Here is a 13,326-nt window from a genome sequence, read left to right as displayed (position 1 = left end):
TTGTGTTTTGATAGCTTTTTTTTCCCCCTAATTATGCACTTCCTTATCTCACTGTTGAAGATGTACTGATCACCTTCCAAGCTCCTAGAGGCCACCAGGAATACAGAAACTGGAGAAAAGCCAGAGCTGCTAATTTATATATAAATATATGTTGTGGCATATGATGTAGTTCATGTTGGCTAGAAACAGCAGTAGGAGAAAAATCTTCCTCCACAGCCCTGGACTGAACTGCTGAGAATTTGAAACATTAATATTACTAGTTGAGCTTCTCTGTCTGAAAATACTTCAAATGTTGGGCAGACTGGGATAAGTTGTTCTTGGGCACCTCCCAGCTTGGTGCAAGCTTGGAAATGTGATGTTAAAATGGAAGGTCTCAGGCAGTCTTATCTGTTGGTTTCTGTCTTGTTAACAGCGCAATTTTTAAAGACCACTGAAGTACCTTCTACCAGCTGAATAACTTCCTCTGCGTAGGGATGGTGCACCTTAGTAATGAGAGGAAAAAGCAGTTCAAGAAATGATCTATTAAACACAAGATTACAATCTGAAAATCGAGATAGAGGTTTAGTCCTATTATGACCCGATGAATTTTCACTGAGAGTTTGTGCCTTACGAATGCAATTCCTATAGCCAGAGGGAGAGGAGAGGAGCGTAGTCCTGTAGTGCCATTTAAGGGTTGTAGTTTAACACTCAGAATAGCAGGGCATGAATTATTACAGTTTTGGGGATGTCCAGCATCTCAGTGAAGAAATGAGAGAAGTAATGCTATCCCTAACAGGTAGCATGATAGAATATTGTTAACCCTTTTGGTTAGGTAATTTTTTTTTGATAACAGAAGTGGATTTGCATAAGAGAGCAAAAATCCAGTAAATTTTAGTACTCTACAAAAAAGTTTGTGCAAGTCTGATAGCCTGTGTTCAATATTTGCTTAATGACATACTTGATGATTCTTGTTCTTACAGTCAGCTTATCTCTCTCAGCCATTACTGAGAACTGTTCCATGCAATTTGTTACAAATTTAAACTTTGAAAATAATATTCTTTTAAATTATATTTAAATATGTGACTATGTCCCCACTTTAGATTTATTTAATAATTTTATTTTTTTTTCAGTGGTATTGTAGGAAACAGTGCAGCCACACTGTTGACAACAATTGAAGAAATGCATTTGTTGAGCAAGAAAATATTCTTTAACAGCCTGAGTCTTCATGCAAGTAAACTAATGGACAAGGTTTGTTTCAAAATTGTACAGCTTTTGTGTTTCAAAACATGTGTTTCCCTTTTGTCTAGTAAGATTACTATGTAAATAGCTGTTTTATATATCAGCTTTTCCTAAAGTTGATGTCTTGTATTTTCAATATTTTTGTCATAGAACTACATTACAAACTTGCTGTTTATATCTTTAATCTAATAATAGTGGAGGTTTTGTAGATTTGTGTCTAAAATCCTGTGGTTAGCAATATTCTTTTGAAGAACACTTTACATATTTTTAAAATCTACAAGAAGCAGCAAAAGTAGGAAATTTTCTTAAGTGCAGTAGAGCAAAGTCAGGTGATTGAGCTGTATAATTTGTATTAATCCATCATCAGATCAGTAATTAATTGTGCATCATTCCTTTTTTGAAGGTGCAAGGTATATCCCAAAATTATAAGCTAAGTAGAAACAAAATCTGGGCTTTTCTATTATAAAAGTAGTTTTAACACAGGAAGATTGCTGTAACATTTGTAAATGCATTTCTATATTATTTAACGTACAAAAAAAGAGAAAAAAAATACTTCATTTTCCAGAAACTATTCTTTGGGTGTACTGGTAATTTACTAACCACTCAGGTTTTCTGAGTTTTGTCAGTATTGTTCTGTGGTTTCAAATGAGTTTTCTGATTCAGCACAGTCTGTCTGGTCCCAATTTTCTATCTTTCTGCAGGGGCTGGGGAATGACTTTTTCAAAGAAGCAGTTGTTCCTTCTCTTCTCCCCCAGATATCCATCCCAGTAACTCCTTTCAGTGGTTTCATGTGTTCATTGGGTTACTCCTTAGCTGCTATCACCCACAGTCCATGCTGCTAAAGTCCTCTTAATGCATTGTTGCTGTCGGGTATTTCCATTCAAATCCAGGATCATATCAATAATAGATCCTGTGCTTCTTCAAGGATCAGCTAAAGCTGTTCCTAAAACAAGAAATGGACAAGGACAACATGAATTTACCAAAAACCATTTCCTTTCCTATTATGTAATCTAGAATAAAATATCTGTGTAAATTTTCCTTATATTAAAAGAAATCAGTGATGGATCATATCAAAAATCACTGCTCTTTGCTTACAAAGCACTTAAGGGAAAAAAAATTCTTGGCTTGAAAACATCTCTTTATTAATCTCTTTTTAATTTATTTATTCTGTTGGGTATTACATCTATACGCAATTAGGATCCAGCATGATTTTCCTTTTCATGTAACTCACAGTCTGTGAGGTTTTGTTTTGGGTGATGCACTGTTTTTAGTTTGGAAATGTGTAGAATTCAGAGGAAGGGTGATAAAGGAATTATGATCCCCTAGTCCATAGTGTGTGTTCTTTCTATTGTCACTATAGGAAGGTTGTGTATTGCTCTTTGCCCTCTTAGTTTCTCTTCCCTCAGCCCCCATGTCTGGATGTAACTGGTTCTAGATGCTGTCATTGTTTTATAAAGTAGTCAAATTTGCTTTTACTGGCCTTAAATGAAGGCAGTGATTGCACTGCCACCTTCAGTGGTGTTTTATTACAAATAATGAATGACATACCAAGCCTACCATGTAATAGGAAAAGGTCATAATATTGCTCTTTCTCAGAAACACATTTATAAATTAAGTCTGAAATATCAACAGTATTGCATTGCCTGTGTGCCCTATGAAGATCTCTCCTCAGAATATAAAATTGAGGTCAAAAGCTTAAATAGATTTAGAGGACTGTTATATACATGGGTAACAAAGGCTTCCACAATTATTTATGAATCTGCTTCAGGAGTGAGCACTGAGGTAATTCTATGTCTGAGAAGAAATCTTCCTGTTCTAATATGTAGTTCTTGTAACTGAGGTTTTGATAGTTCTCTGTAGCACCTTATATTATTACCCTTTAAGAGTGGATTACTGAATTTGACTGAAATTAGTTTTGCTTCATAAAAAATACAAAATTTATAGGCTGATTACACTCAGAGAAACAATCGTTTCCATGGGATAAAGATGTTTCTTTTATAATAAATTTAATTCTCTTGTTACTTAGTTTTATGTGTGTTAGTGTAAAGATAAGCAGATTTTTTGCCTTTTCATTTGTCTTTGTAAATTTAGTAGTGAATGTCACAATGCCTTTATATTTTAAGGAAACTGAAGTTTGCTTTTTACCATGCTTTTTTAAATGCTGATTCAGACCAAAATTGTGTATATGTATGAGTAGGATTTTCTTCACATCCCAGCTTTTTCCCAGCTATGAATGCAATGCAATTGCTTCCAGATTTTTTTTTTTATTATTAGAGAAGTATAAACCCCTGAAAGATAGACCTTTTGTGCTTACAGAGGCAGTTACAAAATTTCATTGCTGTTCATGCTGTGCAGCTAAAGAATATTCACTGGGAAAATTAGTAAATTATTTTTCACTTGAACAATCTGGGAATTGTGGTTTCTTACTTCAGTTTAGATTATGCATCTTGAGGCATTGATAAGCCTGTTTCAAAGAATATCAATTGTCCAATACTTCGATTAAAATATGATCCTTAAGACAATTTGAATAATTTTGGAAATACAGTAAAATGCAAATGGGATGTTCTGAAGTAAAAATAATTATATTTCTATAATTTAAAATGCCTTTTTGTTTAGATTATTGGAAGGTGGTAAATGGCTTGTCAAGTAGACAATTTTAACAATAGTATTTCCTCAGTATCATCTATTATTGCTGATAATTCTCTTTTTTAATATCTGCATTATATCTAGTAGTTGATAGACCAGAATATGATTTAAGCAAATCTTTCACTTAAGTGTAGCTAGTTGGGAACATTTTTTAAACAAAGCAGGTTTCATTAAATATGCTAACTCCTCAAGATCCTATCCTTAGGATGCAGACAAATGACAGGATGGTAATTGGATGTCCTCATTGCCACAGACAATTTAATTCCCTAGATTATTGATTATCCTGAGTTGAGCATTGTCTTCAATCTGCCTGGGATTTAATTTCTAAAGCACAGTGGGAATCTGAGACTTCAGGCTGTTCTTTCTAGGACAAGAAAATAGCTTCCTCTTCACATCTATTTTTGAGAAGAGTCCCATATTACATAAGGAGTGTCACTAGTGTGGAGGTGTATGGAAGCTTTTAGGCAGTCATAGATCAGGATTCTCTTTCTTGGTTGTCAAGCCATTGGTGTAAATTATAGAGGGAAATCCCTGGTTACTTAAAAATACTGGTTTGCCCAGAAGCACTTTGCTATGAACTTTTTTTTCATTACGTAAGAAAATCTCAAGCAGCTCTCAACTTCAAACTTTTTGTTCTGAGAAAGCTTTTTTTTATGGTGTTCTCATTCTGGCTTCTCAGGTAGCTCTGTTTGAGCGGAAACCCCTGTAACAGAAATACTCAGCAGACTGTTGGAAAGCGAGTCCATTGTTATCAAAGAAATGCAATACACAAGGGATTCTCTTTGGTTCCGACACTTCTTGAAACCTGTCAAAAAGCTTGGTAACAGTTACTGCAAAGCCACTTTTTTTTTAGGGTTTAAAAACTTTGAGATTGTCAGGCTGCTGTAGAGCTCAGCGTTGACATCCTACAGAAGCTGTGCATCACCAGCCACCTCCTGTGTCACTGAAGGTTTGGGGCATCAGCTCACTGGAGATGCTGTCTCTCCTTTGCCTTAGTGGTTCTTACCCTTCAGAGCCAGTGTTGGGCATTCTTGCCTGTACTTTCTAGTTCTGGTAGCAATTGATTTATTCTGGTTCTTGGTTGAACTAGAATGGTTTTTTGTGAGTATTGGTGTCCTTATGCTGAAAAAAATTGTGTTTGTATTTGTTACTTTTTAGCTTTCTTGGACCTAGCCATGGATCTACCAACCATGCTAGGAAAGTGGATTAGAATTATCATTAAACTCCTTACCTATCCTTTTCCATGTTTCTTTTCACTCTTTGCTTATAAATCAGATGTATAAGAATTCAGGATTCTGCTTGTGTTACTTGTTGTCTAGTTCTAAAAACAGCCCATTACAGATGGCCATTTTACAGAATGATTATAAATCCAGGAGAAAATAGTGAATAAAAATAATTGTCAGAACAACAGAAACTGTTCCAGTGAAACTGGGAGTAAAGTGCAGAGTACCTAATGGACTGGAGTGGATGGACTGCACTTTCAGTCCCCTCAGTATGGGAATTATTTAATATCATGAATCCATTGGTGAGGCATTTTAACAAGTGTGTTAGACCAACTGATGTCAGCATATTTTATTGGACCACCTGTTAAATTAGGAGAGTGGGAATTTTCAAGCCCACATGTCCTTCTTCTGGTTTTACTAGTGTTCCAGAACAATTATTAAAGGAAAGAATAATTGCAAACATTTAATAAAATGGAATGAGAATTATCATAAGGGCACTAATGAAGATTGTGCCAAACTCCAGTCATCTGTTGTCTGAGCTGTTAGAAGACTATTAGTAGAGTATTCCAAATTAAGTTTTGGGATTATTATTCCTTAATGCTGTTCTTTTTAGAGTAGATGTATGTTAATTAAATGCTGTGATTGAATTATCTTTTAAGTTTGTCAGTGAGAGAGATATTAAAATGTTGCATGGGAATAATTGTAAACTTGTCCTTCATAATTTGATTCCTGCCAAAACGAAACCTATTAGGTTTCTGGGAAATCAGATGTGGGGCAGATTGAATAAGACTGATTATTATTGTTGTATACTGAATACTATTGTGCTTTTAAATGGATCCATGAGAACAAAGCAAAACCTAGTTAGCTTTTCTTCCAAGACCAGCTTGATAGCTGAAAAGAAAAGCAAGCCATTAGGCATTCTACTTTGTTGACCTCTGTAGGATCCTAATAGGACCAGAAAATCTTAAAACAGCTTCTCTGATAAGACATGCACTCAGGTTTCTTGGAGTGCTGGTGAATATTGTCTCAGCTGAGGAGAATGGACTCTGCAGTTGATGCTGCTCAGTGGTAACTGACAGCATGAAAAATTCATAAGATTTTTACAAGGTTCCACTCTGTAGTACTTTGGATCCAGCCCCTGACGGTGGGTTTTATTAAAAGGCTGTATTTAAAGCTGATCAGGCTCCCATAAAAGCCACTAACCTTCCATTTGAGACTTGTAAGTAGGGCTTTCTCTGTGGAGTTCCTGTTTTAAATTACCATTTTGTTTTATTTGGTAGTAGTATCACAGAATTAAAGAATGGATGAGTTCAGCAGGAAACTAGAAACCATCTAGTCCAAATGTCTTGCTCATGACATAGAGTGTCATCTAGAGCCAGTTGCCCAGTACTTGCTCTAGCTGAAGTTTTAATATCACAAAGGATAGACTCTGAAACCTCATTGTGCAGCTGTCTCCAGTGCTTGACTAACCTCACAGCAAATTTTTTTCTTTTCCTGTGTCTTAATTTGTGCCCATTGCCTCTTGACCTGTTACTGGACACCACTGAGAAGTGTCTGGCTCCATCTTGATCCCTCACTTCACATATTTATGCACATTTATAACATCCCCCCTGAGTCTTCTCTTCTCCAGGCAGAATACAGCCTCTCCTTGTGTATGAGATATTCCATTCCCTTCATGAACATTGTAACTGTTGACTTCCTAAAGTACAGCAATATATCAAGTTCTGATCAACTGCAGTATTTTCAGAAGAAAATTTACCCTTTCTTAAAATGTAACCTTTTCTGTAAATGAGAAGGGGAAACAACATATATATGCATGCTTCTGGATTGCTGATGCTGCCTGTTCTTTTTTCTGTATTTTCCTTTGCTGTTTGTAAAATTCTATAAGACATCCTTTGAACTACTTGCTCTCATAGATAGAGAAACCTGCTCTGTTATATGTTTGGAGGAAGATTACTGGCTTGGTGTCTGTTCCCCACTGATTAATATGCAGAAAAGAAGATACAAATTTTTGTACAAAAGTTTATGTACAACTTTTAGTACCCGTTTCAGAATTCATTTCAGTTTTGTATATCGGATTTTAAAAATGGGTAATCTCTCAGGGTTTTTGAAAGGCTGAAGAGCTGTTTGGCATAATTTCTGTATGACTGAACTGATAGTTAAAACAAATTAGAGACTTAATACTTTGTTAGAGTATGTTTTAATGCAGTTAACTCTCTGCTGCAGAACTTCCCTAATCATGTTTTAGTTCACTGCTGTCTAGCTTGCATCTGAAAGAGGTACTTCAAAAGTAGAACTCAGCATGTATTTGAAACCTATTTTTCTGGAAATAGGATAAATTATAATGATCTCTTAGTGCATGTAAAACATTCAGGGCATCAATTCTTTTTTTATTAGAATAGTGATTAGTGCTCATGAGTTGGAGTTCATAGGTTCCTGTATAAATTTGAAGTGTCTGTTTTTAAATTTTATTTTTTGATGTTGAAAACAAAGCCCTCACTTTGTATTCTTGTGTAAAATGTTAGAATTTTCAAAATTAATATAACACTACTTTGATTCTTCTTCCACTTACTGATACTATTGCACTTACTGTCTCTATTGCAGTAATCAGGAATTTCAGGGTAACCCAAATAAAATCTAATGATCTAAATCTTTCTTCCTTACAATATTTTCTTTTTCCATTATGTTGTTCCTTGTTCTTACCTACAAGACAGTGGACTATAAAGGAACAGGCAGGTGAAAGATGAAGCTAATTTAAGAGTTTCTGAGCACTAGCTACCTCAGGAGACAAAAATTCTGTGCAAAGCAGCCTGAAATTATAATTGCCATGATCTATGTGTGTGTTGGAAGTGAAAAGTCCATCAAACTGTAGTCTCAAAGTAATGCCAAAATATCGCTGAACATGGTCCAGTTCAAGTCTGAGAATGGTGTGTTCGGGACACAACCAATAGCCCTAATAATAACAAGAAGAAACAAGAAGGAAGTAATTCAGTGCTGTGACTTTCAGAGAACTTTACTGCTGATCGGCACTGAGTAAGTGCCTCTTTTTGAATTACTGCTACTTTATTGCTAGAATATTTGTTTCATGCTTTCAGGACCACTTGGGCTGCACAACTGTTCTTTGAACCTACTAGATTTAGTTTTACATTAATTTTTTCAGTTCACTATACTCTCTTTTGGAAAGTGAGAATAGAGGAACATTTTATATTCAGAAGGATGAAAAAAGCTTTTGTTAAATCTGTCACTGGTAGCTGTGTTGGGGACATGTATCTCAAATGTTTCAGAGCACAGAGTGTGAAAGTTCAGCCTGGTTTCAAAGAGACAGATTTTTTTTTTCTTTTTTTTGCTGGCATGTTCATCAGGTGTAGATTCATGTATAGAAGGCTCTGTAATGTTCAGCTCTAAAGATGTTTGCTGTGCTCTCCTTGGTTTCTTTGGCTATCAGCCTCTGCCCCTTGAATTTTTTTCTTTTTTTAACTTTTAAGATTCAGGCATCAATATTACTATGCCATTCATCAGTTTTTCTCATTTGGGAAGGTATGGAACATGTTGCCCATGACTTGGAACCATTCAAAGCCTTTTCTTTAGAGCTGGAATCTTAAGAGTACTGCAGAAGTGCATGCTGCTGCATTGCTCTGCTGTGGCCAGATACCCTGACTGATTCACATGGGCCAGTTTCATCCAAACTTACTTCTCCCTGCCTCCTTCTGGAGAGATTATACCTTTAAGTCTTAATTTACTCGGTATGGCCGGGAGCCTCCTTACTCCCACATGATCCAGCCACATCTCTGTTTGCCCTTGCATGGGCAGAACAGAGGAAGGTGGGAAGTGGATTGTTGGCAGAAGGAAATGAGGTGATAGAAAGGGTTTGGAGGCAGCAGGAAGCCAGTTTGAGGAGCAGTGGAGACAAAAAGATGCAGCTATGTTTGGAGTAGAACCTAAGAAATGTGTGTTGGGAAAAAGAGGTGCTAGATTTTCTATAAATGTTTTGTTAAGTGTTTAATGAGTGTTTGCCTGTTTCAAAGAAAGGGCTAAAATGTATGGGCCTGGGTTAAAAATAACAGAGAGTTTCAGTCTATTTTAGGGGACCAAATTTTCATAATTTGACTTGGAAAGTATATTTTTTTTCTCTAATATACACAAATTTTCTTTCTTTATTTTTTAATCATCTGCATTACCTGCTTCTTACCTTTGCATAAGCCAGCATTTCAGTTTGTTTAGTCAGCTCATATAGCTGTACTTGAGTTAGTTTGTGTGTAGTTCATTTGTGTACTGGCAGTTTAAGGTACGAGCTTGCTGGGGATTGAGCCTTTTGCATTTGTGACTGCAGCTCACATACTCAGCATCACAGGAGCTGTGCAGTCTTGTCAAGAACTGCTGAAGCATGACTCTCATCTCCCAAAGCTCTGCCTACACTAGATTCTGAAGTGTTTGCAGGAGGTCAGTGGTGAACTCAGTGGTGCCAACAAGGTGGCTACTCTTTGGCACCTAATCTAACAAATACTTTTTTTTTCACTGCCAAAACCAGTAGAGTTTGAGTGTCTCCAAATGGTTAAGTAGGTATAGTCTGAATGAAATGAGAAATTCGGTGTTACTTGTTTGGCACTGAATGAGGTAGTTATGCTGAAAGTTGCAGGCAGTTATTGTCTGAAATGTGATAGATTTGTCCAGTGTCAAAGTTCTTCTCTGTATGTAATTTTGTTAATAGCTCGTTGCATTTGTGCTGACAGACTGGATGGTATTTGCTGTAAATTAGATTAATAAAAGTCCCCACAAACAGATAATCTTGTTCTTCAGGTTGAGCTCCCACCTCCTGATCTTGGCCCAAGCTCTGCTCTAAATCAGACACTTAACTTGCTACGGGAGATTCTGGCATCTCATGACTCATCTGTTATTCCACTGGATGCCCGTCAGGCTGACTTTGTGCAGGTACAAGAATGTTCGACTGCTTTGTGTGTGTGGAGAGGAGGGAGGGGGCAAAAAAAGAATGTGTAAGTTAGCTTCGGTGCACAAAGGTAGAGCATTAATCTTTTTGTCTGGTCCCATTTTGGAGCTCTCCGTCAAACCAGAGTTTGTGATGTGCATAACAGGGTGACTAACAATATGGATAATTACAGCTGAGTATGGAGTGCTACTCTTAACACCGTATCTAAATTCAGTTATCCAATTACTACTCCATTAAGTAAATACACCCTCAAGGTTGCACAATTGCCAATTATCTAATCTGGGTTATTCTTCCTCCTGCTAGGCTGGAATCTGTTCTTGTCAGGTTTTTATACTTTCCCCATCACTGTGGTAGGTGATTACCTGCTGACAAAATCCAGTAGAAAACTGCTTTCACAGTTGGAAACTCTCATTCCTCTTTATTCTGCTTTGGGGAATAACTATGTGATAGAGACAGAATGAGGTTAGAAGCCTCGTGTAACATGATTTCCTGCCTCCCCTCCCTCTTTTCTGTATGTTTGCTATTTTAGGTTCTGTCTTGTGTGCTAGATCCATTGTTACAAATGTGTACTATGTCTGCTAGTAATTTGGGCACAGCTGATATGGCAACCTACATGGTAAATTCACTTTACATGATGAGGACTACTCTGGCTCTCTTTGAATTCACTGACAAACGTCTAGAAATGTTGCAGTTTCAGGTAAGCTTTACCACCCCCAAAAGAAAACAAGCTTGTTACTGATTTTTGTGTACTGTAAGTTGTGCTGTGAACATATTTATCTTAAAATCAATCCAAAGTCAACATTATCAAAATTGGGGAAATGGGATAAGAGGGCTTCTTATCAAGGACCATGAGCAGATAGCATCTTTCATTTTAAACAGGCCAAAAATTATTAAAATATTTGGGTTTAATTATCCTAATCATTGTAATATTTATCTGCAAACTGTATGAAAAGAAGCAAATGGAAATTAAAAGCTCAGCCAAATGGCTGTCTCTATTCCATCATACAGTTAGTACATCCCCTACAGTTAGATCATCATCTATTTTGTACTAGAATATTGGGTAGCTGAAGTTATTGTTTCAGTCCTGCTTTCTGCCTCTCTTTTCTCATTTGTTTGGTTTCCCCTCACATCCTGGGATAATAGTTCATAAGTGGTACAATTTTGAAATGGAAGCCAAAATTTAGAAACTGTTGACTTACAAAAACTTGGCCACGGCCCATTTTTATTTTGCTGCATGAATGTGCCTGCAGTATATCTCAGGAGAGCCTTTGGAGCTGAGGGGGCTTGAAAAAAGTCACAAATTCTCATTTGAAGGGATCAGCAAGGATTGGCTGAGAGCCATTCTTCGCTTTCTAATCCTAATCATAATTTCTATCACCCTTTAGCTCTGAAACAAACAAACAACCTCACCAAACTGTCTAGGTATTTCTAATTTCTTTTATCAGAGTTCCTTTCACAGTAAATGTTGCTGATTTATTCTTCAGAATAAACAAATGATTTATTCTTCAGAAAAGCAGTAGAGCTGAAGCTTACACATTTAATACCATTTACTTTCTTCAAACATTTTACAAATACAGGAACAGACTGAAAAAATTTTTAAGATTATACAAAAGTAGGTTATTCAAGTGGAGTTAGGATTGCATATTTAATAGGAGAAACATTTTTAATAGAAAAAGAATGCACTAAGACAGTTAAAAACTACAAATTGAAATATTAAGATTTCCGTTCTGATTTAAAAAGGAAAGTGTGTTCTTCTAAATAATTTTAGGAAGTAAAAAGATGAATTCTGTAAGTAACAGAAAAAAGAATATTATATTTTACTAGGCTTTAATATATTATTATTTTTATTATTTTCATTAGGATTGGAAAAAAAAATGTGGGGTAGTTATCTGTAAAAATAAAGTCATAATGTATATATACCCAAATGTCTTTCTGAGACTGCTCAAACTGAAAAATGATTGCTGTAACTGGATTTAGGGATTAGGTTTTCCTGCAAAGTAAAGATTCTATTAGGAATGTAAAATACTCTTACAAGTTTTTTCATATGAAGATAATTAAAGCAAAGTGGATAACTGTAATTTCATTGTCTATTGTACTTTCAGTTGACTTTTTTCAAATGTTTCATGTTTATCAGTATTGAATTTAAAACCAATTCTGAGTATGATTTAGTTTCAGTTTTATTTTCCTTATGAAAGACTGTGTCTTGTTGTAAAACTGCCATGTTATTGTCAGTATTTTCAATAAGAGTGGAATGTTTTTATCACATATTTTCAAGGAATTATAGCAAAATAAAATTATATAGGAATTTTTAAGATCAAGGCTACAATCTTCATTTTTGGTGGTGTTGTATTTACAGATACAAAAAATAGGTTCTTTTATTAGTTAGCCATGAAATAATTCTTTGCATTTTTATTATTGGTTGCTTGCAATATGAAAGATGTAAATGGATAAAATAATTATGCTGCATGTATTTGTAGCATTTCTTTGTTTGTTGATCACACTCTTTATTTGTGGTTTTTTTCTTATTATTTGTGTTTCTAAATGTTAACCCCAGAACTTGTTACTTTTAATATTCTCATACACTCTTTATAAATACCTTATGCTTAACATTTCAGATTGAAGCTCATTTAGATACACTCATAAATGAGCAAGCTTCCTACGTGCTAACGAGAGCTGGTCTGAGTTACATTTATAATGCTCTGCAGCAACACAAACCAGAGCAGGTGAGCTTACAGAATTTACATGTTGAGGGGGTACCACACACTGGCCAGCTAGTAGAATTTTGGCACTAATGTTTTTGCAAATTGACCTTCCTCTGAAAGCAAAGGTTCAGTAATGGTGGTTTTTCACATGGGACCAGGACTATCAGACACAAGCACCTTACAGCTACAGCTTTTTTACTGTGTCTTCAGCAGGCCTAGCAGGGTTGGTGTGCAGCAGTCCTGTGTGGTACACGCTGGGTCTGAATACCAGCACTCCCATGGCACCTAGGACATGTTAGACTTGCTTTGTATGTAAGCAGCATTCCGCTTCTTCATTGCCTCCTATAGCACCACGCATGGAATCCATAGATAGCTTCATGCCTTTGGTAATTGCTGCTTTTTTCTTCTCGGGAAAGCTGGCAGATGAGTTTAGTAGTACTTTGAAATAGTTTCTTCTTTCGCCGTTATTTGTTCCTGTAGCTATTCTAGTACCAAGACAGTGAGATTCTCAAAGTGAAAACTTGAGATTTCTTAGAGGAGCTGAAAACTGGAATTCATAGCTCACGCTCTCCCTTTCTTGTGAAACACAGTT

At 36.0% G+C, this 13,326-nt stretch overlaps 1 protein-coding gene across 1 annotated transcript in view; it reads left to right on the top strand.

Moving 5' to 3' along the window:
- COG6 (component of oligomeric golgi complex 6) overlaps positions 1 to 13,326 on the top strand; it is a 54,397-nt gene that overhangs the window by 31,734 nt on the left and 9,337 nt on the right. The window contains exons 13-16 of the mRNA XM_021526614.3: positions 1,110 to 1,227; positions 9,885 to 10,016; positions 10,562 to 10,729; positions 12,648 to 12,755. Of these exons, the coding sequence (XP_021382289.2) occupies positions 1,110 to 1,227; positions 9,885 to 10,016; positions 10,562 to 10,729; positions 12,648 to 12,755 (526 nt within the window). The remainder of the gene's footprint in view (positions 1 to 1,109; positions 1,228 to 9,884; positions 10,017 to 10,561; positions 10,730 to 12,647; positions 12,756 to 13,326) is intronic.

Source organism: Lonchura striata, chromosome 2 (assembly GCF_046129695.1).
Source record: "Lonchura striata isolate bLonStr1 chromosome 2, bLonStr1.mat, whole genome shotgun sequence".
In the NCBI taxonomy this organism is placed as follows: domain Eukaryota; kingdom Metazoa; phylum Chordata; class Aves; order Passeriformes; family Estrildidae; genus Lonchura; species Lonchura striata.
Note: the sequence above shows the minus strand (reverse complement) of the source record. Positions and strands in the feature narration are given on the sequence as shown.